This window comes from Coregonus clupeaformis, chromosome 4 (genome assembly GCF_020615455.1).
Source record: "Coregonus clupeaformis isolate EN_2021a chromosome 4, ASM2061545v1, whole genome shotgun sequence".
Lineage (NCBI taxonomy): Eukaryota > Metazoa > Chordata > Actinopteri > Salmoniformes > Salmonidae > Coregonus > Coregonus clupeaformis.
In genome coordinates this window covers 21104478-21124073 of record NC_059195.1, presented here as the reverse complement: position 1 = coordinate 21124073, position 19596 = coordinate 21104478, and the positions used below count along the sequence as shown (strand labels likewise).

The following is a 19596-nucleotide window of genomic DNA, read 5'->3' as shown; positions in this document are numbered from 1 at the left end:
TTATTAGGCCTATCATTTCAAGTAATTTCATCTGACCGGGAGCGTGGTTTATAACACAACAAAACTGAATAGGTGAAGAGACAGTTGATCGTTTGTATTGACGTGTAGAACACCACTGGATGGAGGTCTACTGTAGTTGTCTTTTTTTTGTGAATAGACAATGTTTCAGAATTCGCAGATATTTAGGTTCGGGGAAAAAGTGAATGCAAAGCATTATTGCATTCAAATGATCTGTTTACAGGTACACAACAATTTACAATTGTTTTTGTCTTTCAGAAACGTTCAGAATGTCACTGCAAAATAAAACATTCTGCCAACGCCTCCAAAGGCATTTGATCAAGTTTGCTATTGCTATTTCCTTTAGAGACGGTCTTGAACTATTTCCAATACTTCCAAAGTATACAGCAAATAAGGGCGTTATTGTTACCATAAAAGGTGACTGATGGGTGTTTTTCAGGCTGAATTATGTCTGTTCACGCGTGCGCAGTTTGAAGACAGGTCTGATTTTATACCAGGAAACATGGCTATGTACGGCGTCCGCCAAGTTTAAAAGTATCAGTATGTTTGTGAATGAACAGTCTTTTCAGAAACGGTGCACGCAGATATTTAGTGTTAAACTTACGCAACGGTTATAAATGAGTCCCCAGGTGTCTCTCTAGAACAGTGGTATTCCAGGTCGGGGTCGGGACCCCTAGTGGGGTCACGGGGGAATTGCAGTGGGGTCACCACATTAAGAAATTACAGATTTTTTGTTGTTGAGAAACATACTTAGAAACATGTGTCTGTGTGTGTGCAGCCTGGAGATGTGTGATAAGCAGCAGAATTTCACCATGTGCTGTGTCTGTGTGTCTGTGTGTGTGCAGCCTGGAGATGTGTGATAAGCAGCAGGACTTCACCATGTGCCCCCTGTGTGTCTGTGTGTGTGCAGCCTGGAGATGTGTGATAAGCAGCAGGACTTCACCATGTGCTGTGTCTGTGTGTCTGTGTGTGTGCAGCCTGGAGATGTGTGATAAGCCACCATGTGCTGTGTCTGTGTGTCTGTGTGTGTGCAGCCTGGAGATGTGTGATAAGCCACCATGTGCTGTGTCTGTGTGTCTGTGTGTCTGTGTGTGTGCAGCCTGGAGATGTGTGATAAGCCACCATGTGCTGTGTCTGTGTGTCTGTGTGTGTGCAGCCTGGAGATGTGTGATAAGCAGCGGAACTTCACCATGTGCCCTCTATGTGATGGAGTGTGTGACTACTGGCACCTGTCCACTGCCTGTGGCACCGCCCGGGCATCACACCTGTTCGACAACCCTGCCACCATATTCTTCGCCATCTTCATGTCTCTCTGGGGTATGTATTAACATTCTATTACCCCTTACTACCTCTTAATACCCCCATCTCCATGTCCCTCTGGGGTATGTATTAACATTCTATTACCTCTTAATACCCCCATCTCCATGTCCCTCTGGGGTATGTATTAACATTCTATTACCTCTTAATACCCCCATCTCCATGTCCCTCTGGGGTATGTATTAACATTCTATTACCTCTTAATACCCCCATCTCCATGTCCTCTGGGGTATGTATTAACGTTCTATTACCTCTTAATACCCCATCTCCATGTCCCTCTGGGGTATGTATTAACATTCTATTACCCCTTACTACCTCTTAATACCCCCATCTCCATGTCCTCTGGGGTATGTATTAACATTCTATTACCCCTTACTACCTCTTAATACCCCCATCTCCATGTCTCTCTGGGGTATGTATTAACATTCTATTACCTCTTAATACCCCCATCTCCATGTCCCTCTGGGGTATGTATTAACATTCTATTACCTCTTAATACCCCCATCTCCATGTCCCTCTGGGGTATGTATTAACATTCTATTACCCCTTAATACCCCCATCTCCATGTCCCTCTGGGGTATGTATTAACATTCTATTACCCCTTACTACCCCTTAATACCCCCATCTCCATGTCCTCTGGGTATGTATTAACATTCTATTACCTCTTAATACCCCCATCTCCATGTCCCTCTGGGGTATGTATTAACATTCTATTACCCCTTACTACCTCTTAATACCCCATCTCCATGTCCTCTGGGGTATGTATTAACATTCTATTACCCTTACTACCTCTTAATACCCCCATCTCCATGTCCTCTGGGGTATGTATTAACATTCTATTACCTCTTAATACCCCCATCTCCATGTCCCTCTGGGGTATGTATTAACATTCTATTACCTCTTAATACCCCCATCTCCATGTCCTCTGGGGTATGTATTAACATTCTATTACCTCTTAATACCCCCATCTCCATGTCCCTCTGGGGTATGTATTAATGTTCTATTACCTCTTAATACCCCCCATCTCCATGTCCCTCTGGGGTATGTATTAACATTCTATTACCCCTTACTACCTCTTAATACCCCCCATCTCCATGTCCTCTGGGGTATGTATTAACATTCTATTACCCCTTACTACTCTCTTAATACCCCCATCTCCATGTCCTCTGGGGTATGTATTAACATTCTATTACCTCTTAATACCCCCATCTCCATGTCCCTCTGGGGTATGTATTAACATTCTATTACCTCTTAATACCCCCATCTCCATGTCCCTCTGGGGTATGTATTAACATTCTATTACCCCTTAATACCCCCATCTCCATGTCCCTCTGGGGTATGTATTAACATTCTATTACCCCTTACTACCCCTTAATACCCCCATCTCCATGTCCCTCTGGGGTATGTATTAACATTCTATTACCTCTTAATACCCCCATCTCCATGTCCCTCTGGGGTATGTATTAACATTCTATTACCCCTTACTACCTCTTAATACCCCCATCTCCATGTCCTCTGGGGTATGTATTAACATTCTATTACCCCTTACTACCTCTTAATACCCCCATCTCCATGTCCCTCTGGGGTATGAATTAACATTCTATTACCCCTTACTACCTCTTAATACCCCCATCTCCATGTCCCTCTGGGGTATGTTTTAACATTCTATTACCTCTTAATACCCCCATCTCCATGTCCCTCTGGGGTATGTATTAACGTTCTATTACCCTTAATACCCCCATCTCCATGTCCCTCTGGGGTATGTATTAACATTCTATTACCTCTTAATACCCATATCTCCATGTCCCTCTGGGGTATGTTTTAACATTCTATTACCTCTTAATACCCCCATCTCCATGTCCCTCTGGGGTATGTATTAACATTCTATTACCTCTTAATACCCCCATCTCCATGTCCCTCTGGGGTATGTATTAACATTCTATTACCCCTTACTACCTCTTAATAACCCCATCTCCATGTCCCTCTGGGGTATGTATTAACATTATATTACCCCTTACTACCTCTTAATACCCCCATCTCCATGTCCCTGTGGGGTATGTATTAACATTCTATTACCCCTTACTACCTCTTAATACCCCATCTCCATGTCCCTCTGGGGTATGTATTAACATTCTATTACCTCTTAATACCCCCATCTCCATGTCCCTCTGGGGTATGTATTAACATTCTATTACCCTTAATACCCCCCATCTCCATGTCCCTCTGGGGTATGTATTAACATTCTATTACCTCTTAATACCCCCATCTCCATGTCCCTCTGGGGTATGTATTAACATTCTATTACCCCTTAATACCCCCATCTCCATGTCCCTCTGGGGTATGTATTAACATTCTATTACCTCTTAATGCCCCCCATCTCCATGTCCTCTGGGGTATGTATTAACATTCTATTACCTCTTAATACCCCATCTCCATGTCCCTCTGGGGTATGTATTAACATTCTATTACCTCTTAATCCCCCATCTCCATGTCCCTCTGGGGTATGTATTAACATTCTATTACCCCTTAATACCCCCATCTCCATGTCCCTCTGGGATATGTATTAACATTCTATTACCTCTTAATACCCCCATCTCCATGTCTCTCTGGGGTATGTATTAACATTCTATTACCTCATAATACCCCCATCTCCATGTCTCTCTGGGGTATGTATTAACATTCTATTACCTCTTACTACCTCTTAATACCCCATCTCCATGTCCCTCTGGGGTGTGTATTAACATTCTATTACCCCCTTACTACCTCTTAATCCCCCATCTCCATGTCCCTCTGGGGTATGTATTAACATTCTATTACCCTTACTACCTCTTAATCCCCCATCTCCATGTCCCTCTGGGGTATGTATTAACATTCTATTACCTCTTAATGCCCCCATCTCCATGTCCCTCTGGGGTATATATTAACATTATATTACCTCTTAATACCCCCATCTCCATGTCCCTCTGGGGTATGTATTAACATTCTATTACCCCTTACTACCTCTTAATACCCCCATCTCCATGTCCCTCTGGGGTATGAATTAACATTCTATTACCCCTTACTACCTCTTAATACCCCCATCTCCATGTCCCTCTGGGGTATGTTTTAACATTCTATTACCTCTTAATACCCCCATCTCCATGTCCCTCTGGGGTATGTATTAACATTCTATTACCCCTTAATACCCCCATCTCCATGTCCCTCTGGGGTATGTATTAACATTCTATTACCTCTTAATACCCCCATCTCCATGTCTCTCTGGGGTATGTATTAACATTATATTACCTCTTAATACCCCCATCTCCTTGTCCCTCTGGGGTGTGTATTAACATTCTATTACCCTTAATACCCCCCATCTCCATGTCCCTCTGGGGTATGTATTAACATTCTATTACCTCTTAATACCCCCATCTCCATGTCCCTCTGGGGTATGTATTAACATTCTATTACCCCTTACTACCCCCATCTCCATGTCCCTCTGGGGTATGTATTAACATTATATTACCTCTTAATACCCCATCTCCATGTCCCTCTGGGGTGTTTATTAACATTCTATTACCTCTTACTACCCCCATCTCCATGTCCTCTGGGGTATGTATTAACATTCTATTACCTCTTAATACCCCCCATCTCCATGTCCTCTGGGGTATGTGATTAACATTCTATTACCTCTTACTACCCCCCATCTCCATGTCCCTCTGGGGTATGTATTAACATTCTATTACCCTTACTACCTCTTAATACCCCCATCTCCATGTCTCTCTGGGGTGTGTATTAACATTCTATTACCCCTTAATACCCCCATCTCCATGTCCTCTGGGGTTTGTGTTAACATTCTATTACCCTTACTCCCTTTTACTACCCCCATCTCCATGTCCTCTGGGGTGTGTATTAACATTCTATTACCTCTTACTACCCCCCATCTCCATGTCCCTCTGGGGTATGTATTAACATTCTATTACCCTTACTCCCTTAATACCCCCATCTCCATGTCCCTCTGGGGTATGTATTAACATTCTATTACCTCTTAATACCCCCATCTCCATGTCCCTCTGGGGTATGTATTAACATTCTATTACCTCTTAATACCCCCCATCTCCATGTCCCTCTGGGGTATGTATTAACATTCTATTACCTCTTAATACCCCCATCTCCATGTCCCTCTGGGGTATGTATTAACATTCTATTACCTCTTAATACCCCCATCTCATGTCCCTCTGGGGTATGTATTAACATTCTATTACCTCTTAATACCCCCATCTCCATGTCCTCTGGGGTATGTATTAACATTCTATTACCCTTACTACCTCTTAATACCCCCATCTTCATGTCCCTCTGGGGTGTGTATTAACATTCTATTACCCCTTACTACCTCTTAATACCCCCATCTTCATGTCCCTCTGGGGTATGAATTAACATTCTATTACCTCTTAATACCCCCATCTCCATGTCCCTCTGGGGTATGTATTAACATTCTATTACCTCTTAATACCCCCATCTCATGTCCCTCTGGGGTATGTATTAACATTCTATTACCCCTTACTACCTCTTAATACCCCCATCTCCATGTCCCTCTGGGGTATGTATTAACATTCTATTACCCCTTAATAACCCCATCTCCATGTCCCTCTGGGGTATGTATTAACATTCTATTACCTCTTAATACCCCCATCTCCATGTCTCTCTGGGGTATGTATTAACATTCTATTACCCCTTACTACCTCTTAATACCCCCATCTCCATGTCCCTCTGGGGTATGTATTAACATTCTATTACCCCTTAATACCCCATCTCCATGTCCTCTGGGGTATGTATTAACATTCTATTACCTCTTAATACCCCCATCTCCATGTCCTCTGGGGTATGTATTAACATTCTATTACCTCTTAATACCCCCATCTCCATGTCCTCTGGTGTATGTATTAACATTCTATTACCCCTTAATACCCCCATCTCCATGTCCCTCTGGTGTATGTATTAACATTCTATTACCTCTTAATACCCCCATCTCCATGTCTCTCTGGGGTATGTATTAACATTATATTACCTCTTAATACCCCCATCTCCTTGTCCCTCTGGGGTATGTATTAACATTCTATTACCCCTTAATACCCCCATCTCCATGTCCCTCTGGGGTATGTATTAACATTCTATTACCTCTTAATACCCCCATCTCCATGTCCCTCTGGGGTATGTATTAACATTCTATTACCCCTTACTACCCCCATCTCCATGTCCCTCTGGGGTATGTATTAACATTATATTACCTCTTAATACCCCATCTCCATGTCCCTCTGGGGTATTTATTAACATTCTATTACCTCTTACTACCCCCATCTCCATGTCCCTCTGGGGTATGTATTAACATTCTATTACCTCTTAATACCCCCATCTCCATGTCCCTCTGGGGTATGTATTAACATTCTATTACCTCTTACTACCCCCATCTCCATGTCCTCTGGGGTATGTATTAACATTCTATTACCCTTACTACCTCTTAATACCCCCATCTCCATGTTCTCTGGGGTATGTATTAACATTCTATTACCCCTTAATACCCCCATCTCCATGTCCCTCTGGGGTTTGTATTAACATTCTATTACCCCTTACTACCCCTTACTACCCCCATCTCCATGTCCCTCTGGGGTATGTATTAACATTCTATTACCTCTTACTACCCCCATCTCCATGTCCCTCTGGGGTATGTATTAACATTCTATTACCCCTTACTACCCTTAATACCCCCATCTCCATGTCCCTCTGGGGTGTGTATTAACATTCTATTACCTCTTAATACCCCCATCTCCATGTCCTCTGGGGTATGTATTAACATTCTATTACCTCTTAATACCCCCATCTCCATGTCCTCTGGGGTATGTATTAACATTCTATTACCTCTTAATACCCCCATCTCCATGTCCCTCTGGGGTGTGTATTAACATTCTATTACCTCTTAATACCCCCATCTCATGTCCTCTGGGGTATGTATTAACATTCTATTACCTCTTAATACCCCCCATCTCCATGTCCCTCTGGGGTATGTATTAACATTCTATTACCCCTTACTACCTCTTAATACCCCCATCTTCATGTCCCTCTGGGGTATGTATTAACATTCTATTACCCCTTACTACCTCTTAATACCCCCCATCTTCATGTCCCTCTGGGGTATGAATTAACATTCTATTACCTCTTAATACCCCCATCTCCATGTCCCTCTGGGGTGTGTGTTAACATTCTATTACCTCTTAATACCCCCCATCTCATGTCCCTCTGGGGTATGTATTAACATTCTATTACCCTTACTACCTCTTAATACCCCCATCTCCATGTCCCTCTGGGGTATGTATTAACATTCTATTACCCCTTAATAACCCCATCTCCATGTCCTCTGGGGTATGTATTAACATTCTATTACCTCTTAATACCCCCATCTCCATGTCCTCTGGGGTATGTATTAACATTCTATTACCCCTTACTACCTCTTAATACCCCCCATCTCCATGTCCTCTGGGGTATGTATTAACATTCTATTACCTCTTAATACCCCCATCTCCATGTCCTCTGGGGTATGTATTAACATTCTATTGCCTCTTAATACCCCATCTCCATGTCCTCTGGGGTATGTATTAACATTCTATTACCTCTTAATACCCCCATCTCCATGTCCCTCTGGGGTATGTATTAATGTTCTATTACCTCTTAATACCCCCCATCTCCATGTCCCTCTGGGGTATGTATTAACATTCTATTACCCCTTACTACCTCTTAATACCCCCATCTCCATGTCCTCTGGGGTATGTATTAACATTCTATTACCCTTACTACCTCTTAATACCCCCATCTCCATGTCCTCTGGGGTATGTATTAACATTCTATTACCTCTTAATACCCCCATCTCCATGTCCCTCTGGGGTATGTATTAACATTCTATTACCTCTTAATACCCCCCATCTCCATGTCCCTCTGGGGTGTGTATTAACATTCTATTACCCCTTAATACCCCCCATCTCCATGTCCCTCTGGGGTATGTATTAACATTCTATTACCCCTTACTACCCCTTAATACCCCCATCTCCATGTCCCTCTGGGGTATGTATTAACATTCTATTACCTCTTAATACCCCCATCTCCATGTCCCTCTGGGGTATGTATTAACATTCTATTACCCCTTACTACCTCTTAATACCCCCATCTCCATGTCCTCTGGGGTATGTATTAACATTCTATTACCCCTTACTACCTCTTAATACCCCCATCTCCATGTCCTCTGGGGTATGAATTAACATTCTATTACCCTTACTACCTCTTAATACCCCCATCTCCATGTCCCTCTGGGGGTATGTTTTAACATTCTATTACCTCTTAATACCCCCATCTCCATGTCCCTCTGGGGTATGTATTAACGTTCTATTACCCCTTAATACCCCCATCTCCATGTCCCTCTGGGGTATGTATTAACATTCTATTACCTCTTAATACCCATATCTCCATGTCCCTCTGGGGTATGTTTTAACATTCTATTACCTCTTAATACCCCCATCTCCATGTCCCTCTGGGGTATGTATTAACATTCTATTACCTCTTAATACCCCCATCTCCATGTCCCTCTGGGGTATGTATTAACATTCTATTACCCCTTACTACCTCTTAATACCCCATCTCCATGTCCCTCTGGGGTATGTATTAACATTATATTACCCCTTACTACCTCTTAATACCCCCATCTCCATGTCCTGTGGGGTAGTGTATTAACATTCTATTACCCTTACTACCTCTTAATACCCCATCTCCATGTCCCTCTGGGGTATGTATTAACATTCTATTACCTCTTAATACCCCCCATCTCCATGTCCCTCTGGGGTGTGTATTAACATTCTATTACCCTTAATACCCCCATCTCCATGTCCCTCTGGGGTATGTATTAACATTCTATTACCTCTTAATACCCCCCGTCTCCATGTCCCTCTGGGGTATGTATTAACATTCTATTACCCCTTAATACCCCCATCTCCATGTCCCTCTGGGGTATGTATTAACATTCTATTACCTCTTAATGCCCCCATCTCCATGTCCCTCTGGGGTATGTATTAACATTCTATTACCTCTTAATACCCCCATCTCCATGTCTCTCTGGGGTGTGTATTAACATTATATTACTCTCTTAATACCCCCCATCTCCATGTCCCTCTGGGGTATGTATTAACATTCTATTACCTCTTAATACCCCCATCTCCATGTCCCTCTGGGGTATGTATTAACATTCTATTACCTCTTAATACCCCATCTCCATGTCTCTCTGGGGTATGTATTAACATTCTATTACCTCATAATACCCCCATCTCCATGTCTCTCTGGGGTATGTATTAACATTCTATTACCTCTTACTACCTCTTAATACCCCCATCTCCATGTCCCTCTGGGGTATGTGGTTAACATTCTATTACCCCTTACTACCTCTTAATACCCCCATCTCCATGTCCCTCTGGGGTATGTATTAACATTCTATTACCCCTTACTACCTCTTAATACCCCCATCTCCATGTCCCTCTGGGGTATGTATTAACATTCTATTACCTCTTAATGCCCCCATCTCCATGTCCCTCTGGGGTATATATTAACATTATATTACCTCTTAATACCCCATCTCCATGTCCCTCTGGGGTATGTATTAACATTCTATTACCCTTACTACCTCTTAAACCCCCATCTCCATGTCCCTCTGGGGTATGTATTAACATTCTATTACCCCTTACTACCTCTTAATCCCCCCATCTCCATGTCCCTCTGGGGTATGTTTAACATTCTATTACCTCTTAATACCCCCATCTCCATGTCCCTCTGGGGTATGTATTAACATTCTATTACCCCCTTAATACCCCCATCTCCATGTCCCTCTGGGGTATGTATTAACATTCTATTACCTCTTAATACCCCCATCTCCATGTCTCTCTGGGGTATGTATTAACATTATATTACCTCTTAATACCCCATCTCCTTGTCCCTCTGGGGTATGTATTAACATTCTATTACCCCTTAATACCCCCCATCTCCATGTCCCTCTGGGGTGTGTGTTAACATTCTATTACCTCTTAATACCCCCATCTCCATGTCCCTCTGGGGTATGTATTAACATTCTATTACCCCTTACTACCCCCATCTCCATGTCCCTCTGGGGTATGTATTAACATTATATTACCTCTTAATACCCCATCTCCATGTCCCTCTGGGGTTTGTATTAACATTCTATTACCTCTTACTACCCCCCATCTCCATGTCCTCTGGGGTATGTATTAACATTCTATTACCTCTTAATACCCCCATCTCCATGTCCCTCTGGGGTGTGTATTAACATTCTATTACCTCTTACTACCCCCATCTCCATGTCCCTCTGGGGTATGTATTAACATTCTATTACCCCTTACTACCTCTTAATACCCCCATCTCCATGTCTCTCTGGGGTATGTATTAACATTCTATTACCCCTTAATACCCCCATCTCCATGTCCCTCTGGGGTTTGTATTAACATTCTATTACCCCTTACTACCCCTTACTACCCCCATCTCCATGTCCCTCTGGGGTATGTATTAACATTCTATTACCTCTTACTACCCCCATCTCCATGTCCCTCTGGGGTATGTATTAACATTCTATTACCCCTTACTACCCCTTACTACCCCCATCTCCATGTCCCTCTGGGGTATGTATTAACATTCTATTACCTCTTAATACCCCCATCTCCATGTCCCTCTGGGGTATGTATTAACATTCTATTACCTCTTAATACCCCCATCTCCATGTCCTCTGGGGTATGTATTAACATTCTATTACCTCTTAATACCCCCCCATCTCCATGTCCTCTGGGGTATGTATTAACATTCTATTACCTCTTAATACCCCCATCTCATGTCCCTCTGGGGTATGTATTAACATTCTATTACCTCTTAATACCCCCATCTCCATGTCCCTCTGGGGTATGTATTAACATTCTATTACCCCTTACTACCTCTTAATACCCCCATCTTCATGTCCCTCTGGGGTATGTATTAACATTCTATTACCCCTTACTACCTCTTAATACCCCCATCTTCATGTCCCTCTGGGGTATGAATTAAAATTATATTACCTCTTAATACCCCCATCTCCATGTCCCTCTGGGGTATGTATTAACATTCTATTACCTCTTAATACCCCCATCTCATGTCCCTCTGGGGTATGTATTAACATTCTATTACCCCTTACTACCTCTTAATACCCCCATCTCCATGTCCCTCTGGGGTATGTATTAACATTCTATTACCCCTTAATAACCCCATCTCCATGTCCCTCTGGGGTATGTATTAACATTCTATTACCTCTTAATACCCCCATCTCCATGTCTCTCTGGGGTATGTATTAACATTCTATTACCCCTTACTACCTCTTAATACCCCCATCTCCATGTCCCTCTGGGGTATGTATTAACATTCTATTACCCCTTAATACCCCCATCTCCATGTCCCTCTGGGGTATGTATTAACATTCTATTACCTCTTAATACCCCCATCTCCATGTCCCTCTGGGGTATATATTAACATTCTATTACCTCTTAATACCCCCATCTCCATGTCCCTCTGGGGTATGTATTAACATTCTATTACCCCTTACTACCTCTTAATACCCCCATCTCCATGTCCTCTGGGGTATGTATTAACATTCTATTACCCCTTACTACCTCTTAATACCCCCATCTCCATGTCCCTCTGGGGTATGTATTAACATTCTATTACCTCTTAATACCCCCATCTCCATGTCCCTCTGGGGTATGTATTAACATTCTATTACCTCTTAATACCCCCATCTCCATGTCCCTCTGGGGTATGTATTAACATTCTATTACCTCTTAATACCCCCATCTCCATGTCCCTCTGGGGTATGTATTAACGTTCTATTACCTCTTAATACCCCCATCTCCATGTCCCTCTGGGGTATGTATTAACATTCTATTACCCCTTACTACCTCTTAATACCCCCATCTCCATGTCCTCTGGGGTATGTATTAACATTCTATTACCCCTTACTACCTCTTAATACCCCCATCTCCATGTCTCTCATGGGTATGTATTAACATTCTATTACCTCTTAATACCCCCATCTCTATGTCCCTCTGGGGTATGTATTAACATTCTATTACCTCTTAATACCCCCATCTCCATGTCCCTCTGGGGTATGTATTAACATTCTATTACCCCTTAATACCCCCATCTCCATGTCCCTCTGGGGTATGTATTAACATTCTATTACCCCTTACTACCCCTTAATACCCCCATCTCCATGTCCCTCTGGGGTATGTATTAACATTCTATTACCTCTTAATACCCCCATCTCCATGTCCTCTGGGGTATGTATTAACATTCTATTACCCCTTACTACCTCTTAATACCCCCATCTCCATGTCCTCTGGGGTATGTATTAACATTCTATTACCCCTTACTACCTCTTAATACCCCCATCTCCATGTCCCTCTGGGGTATGAATTAACATTCTATTACTACCTCTTAATACCCCCATCTCCATGTCCCTCTGGGGTATGTTTTAACATTCTATTACCTCTTAATACCCCCATCTCCATGTCCCTCTGGGGTATGTATTAACGTTCTATTACCCCTTAATACCCCCATCTCCATGTCCCTCTGGGGTATGTATTAACATTATATTACCTCTTAATACCCATATCTCCATGTCCCTCTGGGGTATGTTTTAACATTCTATTACCTCTTAATACCCCCCATCTCCATGTCCCTCTGGGGTATGTATTAACATTCTATTACCTCTTAATACCCCATCTCCATGTCCCTCTGGGGTATGTATTAACATTCTATTACCCCTTCCTACTCCTCTTAATAACCCCATCTCCATGTCCCTCTGGGGTATGTGTATTAACATTCTATTACCCCTTACTACCTCTTCCCCCATCTCCATGTCCTCTGGGGGTATGTATTAACATTCTATTACCCCTTACCTCTTAATACCCCCATCTCCATGTCCCTCTGGGGTATGTATTAACATTCTATTACCTCTTAATCCCCCATCTCCATGTCCCTCTGGGGTATGTATTAACATTCTATTACCCCCTTAATACCCCCATCTCCATGTCCCTCTGGGGTGTGTATTAACATTCTATTACCTCTTAATACCCCCATCTCCATGTCCCTCTGGGGTATGTATTAACATTCTATTACCCCTTAATACCCCCATCTCCATGTCCCTCTGGGGTATGTATTAACATTCTATTACCTCTTAATGCCCCCATCTCCATGTCCCTCTGGGGTATGTATTAACATTCTATTACCTCTTAATACCCCATCTCCATGTCCCTCTGGGGTATGTATTAACATTCTATTACCTCTTAATACCCCCATCTCCATGTCCCTCTGGGGTATGTATTAACATTCTATTACCCCTTAATACCCCCATCTCCATGTCCCTCTGGGATATGTATTAACATTCTATTACCTCTTAATACCCCCATCTCCATGTCTCTCTGGGGTATGTATTAACATTCTATTACCTCATAATACCCCCATCTCCATGTCTCTCTGGGGTATGTATTATCATTCTATTACCTCTTACTACCTCTTAATACCCCCATCTCCATGTCCCTCTGGGGTATGTATTAACATTCTATTACCCCTTACTACCTCTTAATACCCCCATCTCCATGTCCCTCTGGGGTATGTATTAACATTCTATTACCCCTTACTACCTCTTAATACCCCCATCTCCATGTCCCTCTGGGGTATGTATTAACATTCTATTACCTCTTAATTCCCCCATCTCCATGTCCCTCTGGGGTATATATTAACATTCTATTACCTCTTAATACCCCCATCTCCATGTCCCTCTGGGGTATGTATTAACATTCTATTACCCCTTACTACCTCTTAATACCCCCATCTCCATGTCCCTCTGGGGTATGTATTAACATTCTATTACCTCTTAATGCCCCCATCTCCATGTCCCTCTGGGGTATGTATTAACATTCTATTACCCCTTAATACCCCCATCTCCATGTCCCTCTGGGGTATGTATTAACATTCTATTACCTCTTAATACCCCCATCTCCATGTCTCTCTGGGGTATGTATTAACATTATATTACCTCTTAATACCCCCATCTCCTTGTCCCTCTGGGGTATGTATTAACATTCTATTACCCCTTAATACCCCCATCTCCATGTCCCTCTGGGGTATGTATTAACATTCTATTACCTCTTAATACCCCCCATCTCCATGTCCCTCTGGGGTTTGTATTAACATTCTATTACCCCTTACTCCCCCATCTCCATGTCCCTCTGGGGTATGTATTAACATTATATTACCTCTTAATACCCCATCTCCATGTCCTCTGGGGTATTTGTTAACATTCTATTACCTCTTACTACCCCATCTCCATGTCCTCTGGGGGTATGTATTAACATTCTATTACCTCTTAATACCCCCATCTCCATGTCCCTCTGGGGTATGTATTAACATTCTATTACCTCTTACTACCCCCATCTCCATGTCCCTCTGGGGTATGTATTAACATTCTATTACCCCTTACTACCTCTTAATACCCCCATCTCCATGCCTCTCTGGGGTATGTATTAACATTCTATTACCCCTTAATACCCCCATCTCCATGTCCTCTGGGGTTTGTATTAACATTCTATTACCCTTACTACCCTTACTACCCCCATCTCCATGTCCCTCTGGGGTATGTATTAACATTCTATTACCTCTTACTACCCCCATCTCCATGTCCCTCTGGGGTATGTATTAACATTCTATTACCCCTTACTACCCCTTAATACCCCCATCTCCATGTCCCTCTGGGGTATGTATTAACATTCTATTACCTCTTAATACCCCCATCTCCATGTCCTCTGGGGTGTGTATTAACATTCTATTACCTCTTAATACCCCCATCTCCATGTCCCTCTGGGGTATGTATTAACATTCTATTACCTCTTAATACCCCCATCTCCATGTCCCTCTGGGGTATGTATTAACATTCTATTACCTCTTAATACCCCCATCTCATGTCCCTCTGGGGTATGTATTAACATTCTATTACCTCTTAATACCCCCATCTCCATGTCCCTCTGGGGTATGTATTAACATTCTATTACCCCTTACTACCTCTTAATACCCCCATCTTCATGTCCCTCTGGGGTATGTATTAACATTCTATTACCCCTTACTACCTCTTAATACCCCCATCTTCATGTCCTCTGGGGTATGAATTAACATTCTATTACCTCTTAATAACCCCCATCTCCATGTCCCTCTGGGGTATGTATTAACATTCTATTACCTCTTAATACCCCCATCTCATGTCCCTCTGGGGTATGTATTAACATTCTATTACCCTTACTACCTCTTAATACCCCCATCTCCATGTCCTCTAGGGTATGAATTAACATTCTATTACCTCTTAATACCCCCATCTCCATGTCCCTCTGGGGTATGAATTAACATTCTATTACCTCTTAATACCCCCATCTCCATGTCCCTCTGGGGTATGTTTTAACATTCTATTACCTCTTAATACCCCCATCTCCATGTCCCTCTGGGGTATGTATTAACATTCTATTACCTCTTAATACCCCCATCTCCATGTCCCTCTGGGGTATGTATTAACATTCTATTACCTCTTACTACCCCCATCTCCATGTCCCTCTGGGGTATGTATTAACATTCTATTACCCCTTACTACCTCTTAATACCCCCATCTCCATGTCTCTCTGGGGTATGTATTAACATTCTATTACCCCTTAATACCCCCATCTCCATGTCCCTCTGGGGTTTGTATTAACATTCTATTACCCCTTACTACCCCTTACTACCCCCATCTCCATGTCCCTCTGGGGTATGTATTAACATTCTATTACCTCTTACTACCCCCATCTCCATGTCCCTCTGGGGTATATATTAACATTCTATTACCCCTTACTACCCTTTAATACCCCCATCTCCATGTCCCTCTGGGGTATGTATTAACATTCTATTACCTCTTAATACCCCCATCTCCATGTCCCTCTGGGGTATGTATTAACATTCTATTACCTCTTAATACCCCCATCTCCATGTCCTCTGGGGTATGTATTAACATTCTATTACCTCTTAATACCCCCATCTCCATGTCCTCTGGGGTGTGTATTAACATTCTATTACTCTCTTAATACCCCCATCTCATGTCCCTCTGGGGGTATGTATTAACATTCTATTACCTCTTAATACCCCCATCTCCATGTCCCTCTGGGGTATGTATTAACATTCTATTACCCCTTACTACCTCTTAATACCCCCATCTTCATGTCCCTCTGGGGTATGTATTAACATTCTATTACCCCTTACTACCTCTTAATACCCCCATCTTCATGTCCCTCTGGGGTATGAATTAACATTCTATTACCTCTTAATACCCCCATCTCCATGTCCCTCTGGGGTATGTATTAACATTCTATTACCTCTTAATACCCCCATCTCATGTCCCTCTGGGGTATGTATTAACATTCTATTACCCCTTACTACCTCTTAATACCCCCATCTCCATGTCCCTCTAGGGTATGAATTAACATTCTATTACCTCTTAATACCCCCATCTCCATGTCCCTCTGGAGTATGAATTAACATTCTATTACCTCTTAATACCCCCATCTCCATGTCCCTCTGGGGTATGTTTTAACATTCTATTACCTCTTAATACCCCCATCTCCATGTCCCTCTGGGGTATGTATTAACGTTCTATTACCCCTTAATACCCCTATCTCCATGTCCCTCTGGGGTATGTATTAACATTCTATTGCCTCTTAATACCCCATCTCCATGTCCCTCTGGGGTATGTATTAACGTTCTATTACCCCTTACTACCCCTTAATACCCCCATCTCCATGTCCCTCTAGGGTATGTATTAACATTCTATTACCTCTTAATACCCCCATCTCCATGTCCCTCTGGGGTATGTATTAACGTTCTATTACCCCTTAATACCCCCATCTCCATGTCCCTCTGGGGTATGTATTAACATTCTATTTCCTCTTAATACCCCATCTCCATGTCCCTCTGGGGTATGTATTAACGTTCTATTACCCCTTACTACCCCCATCTCCATGTCCCTCTGGGGTATGTATTAACATTCTATTACCTCTTAATACCCCCATCTCCATGTCCCTATGTTTTATCACCCCTGTTACCGCCTCTCCTGTCCATCAGCCAGCCCATCTGTCAGCCCGTCTGTGGGGGGCCAGGTCTATGTATTACCGCCCCTCCTGTCCATCAGCCAGCCCGTCTGTCAGCCCGTCTGTGGGGCGCCAGGTCTATGTATTACCGCCCCTCCTGTCCATCAGCCAGTCCGTCTGTCAGCCCGTCTGTGGGGGGCCAGGTCTATGTATTACCGCCCCTCCTGTCCATCAGCCAGCCCGTCTGTCAGCCCGTCTGTGGGGGGCCAGGTCTATGTATTACCGCCCCTCCTGTCCATCAGCCAGCCCGTCTGTCAGCCCGTCTGTGGGGGGCCAGGTCTATGTATTATTAGTCACAGTAGGACCTCTGGGGGTGAAGGAAACCATGAGATAATTACAACCCCGCTACACTGCTGTGCACCACTCTGTCTCAGCTTAGGTTTCCTCTGCTAGTGTTGGTGGACCAGTATTGATGTCTAAGTGTGTGTGTGTGTGTGTGTGTGTGTGTGTGTGTGTGTGTGTGTGTGTGTAGTTGCGACGTTCCTGGAGCACTGGAAGCGCCGTCAGATCAGTCTGAACCACAGCTGGAACCTCACAGGACTGGAGGAAGAGGAGGTACACACACCATCACTCTTCATCACTCCCCATCACTCTTCATCACTCCCCATCACTCTTCATCACTCTTCATCACACCACACCACACCCCACCACAACCCACCCCACCACAACCCACCCCACCACAACACACCGCACCACACCACAACCCACCCCCACCACAACCCACCCCACCCCACCACAACCCACCCCACCACAACCCACCACAACCCACCCCATCACAACACACCCCACCACACCCCACCCCACCACACCCCACCCCACCACAACCCACCCCACCACAACCCACCCCACCCCACCACAACCCACCCCACCACAACCCACCCCACCACACCACAACCCACCCCACCACAACCCACCCCACCCCACCACAACCCACCCCACCACAACACACCGCACCACAACACAACCCACCCCACCACAACCCACCCCACCCCACCCCACCCCACCCCCACCACAACCCACCCCACCACAACCCACCCCATCACACCCCATCACACCCCACCCCACCACACCCCACCCCACCACAACCCACCCCACCACACCACAACCCACCCCACCACAACCCACCCCACCCCACCACAACCCACCCCACCACAACACACCGCACCACACCACAACCCACCCCACCCCACCACAACCCACCCCACCACAACACACCCCATCACAACACACCCCACCACAACCCACCCCACCTACAACACACCGCACCACACCACAACCCACCCCACCACAACCCACCCCACCCCACCACAACCCACCCCACCACAACCCACCCCACCCCATCACACCCCATCACAACACACCCCACCACAACCCAACCCACCCCACCACAACACACCGCACCACACCCCCAACCCACCCCACCACAACCCACCCCACCACAACACACCGCACCACACAACAACCCACCCCACCACAACACACCGCACCACACCACAACCCACCCCACCCCACCCCACCACAACCCACTCCCACCACAACCCACCCCACCACATCACACCCCACCACAACCCAACCCACCCCACCACATCACAACCCACCCCACCACAACCCACCCCACCACAACCCACCCCACCACAACACACCGCACCACACCACAACCCACCCCACCCCACCCCACCACAACCCACCCCACCACATCACACCCCACCACAACCCACCCCACCACAACCCACCCCACCACATCACACCCCACCACAACCCACCCCACCACATCACACCCCACCACAACCCACCCCACCACAACCCACCCCACCACATCACACCCCCACCACAACCCACCCCACCACATCACACCCCACCACAACCCACCCCACCACAACCCACCCCACCACATCACACCCCACCACAACCCACCCCACCACAACCCACCCCACCACATCACACCCCACCACAACCCACCCCACCACAACCCACCCCACCACAACCCACCCCACCA

The 19596-nt window shown here is 44.6% G+C and overlaps 1 protein-coding gene across 1 annotated transcript in view; it reads left to right on the top strand.

Annotated features, from left to right (window-relative positions):
* ano2b (anoctamin 2b) overlaps positions 1 to 19596 on the top strand; it is a 220198-nt gene that overhangs the window by 63051 nt on the left and 137551 nt on the right. Inside the window, exons 13-14 of the mRNA XM_045209694.1 lie at positions 1175 to 1335; positions 18073 to 18155. Coding sequence (XP_045065629.1) covers positions 1175 to 1335; positions 18073 to 18155 — 244 coding nt within the window. The remainder of the gene's footprint in view (positions 1 to 1174; positions 1336 to 18072; positions 18156 to 19596) is intronic.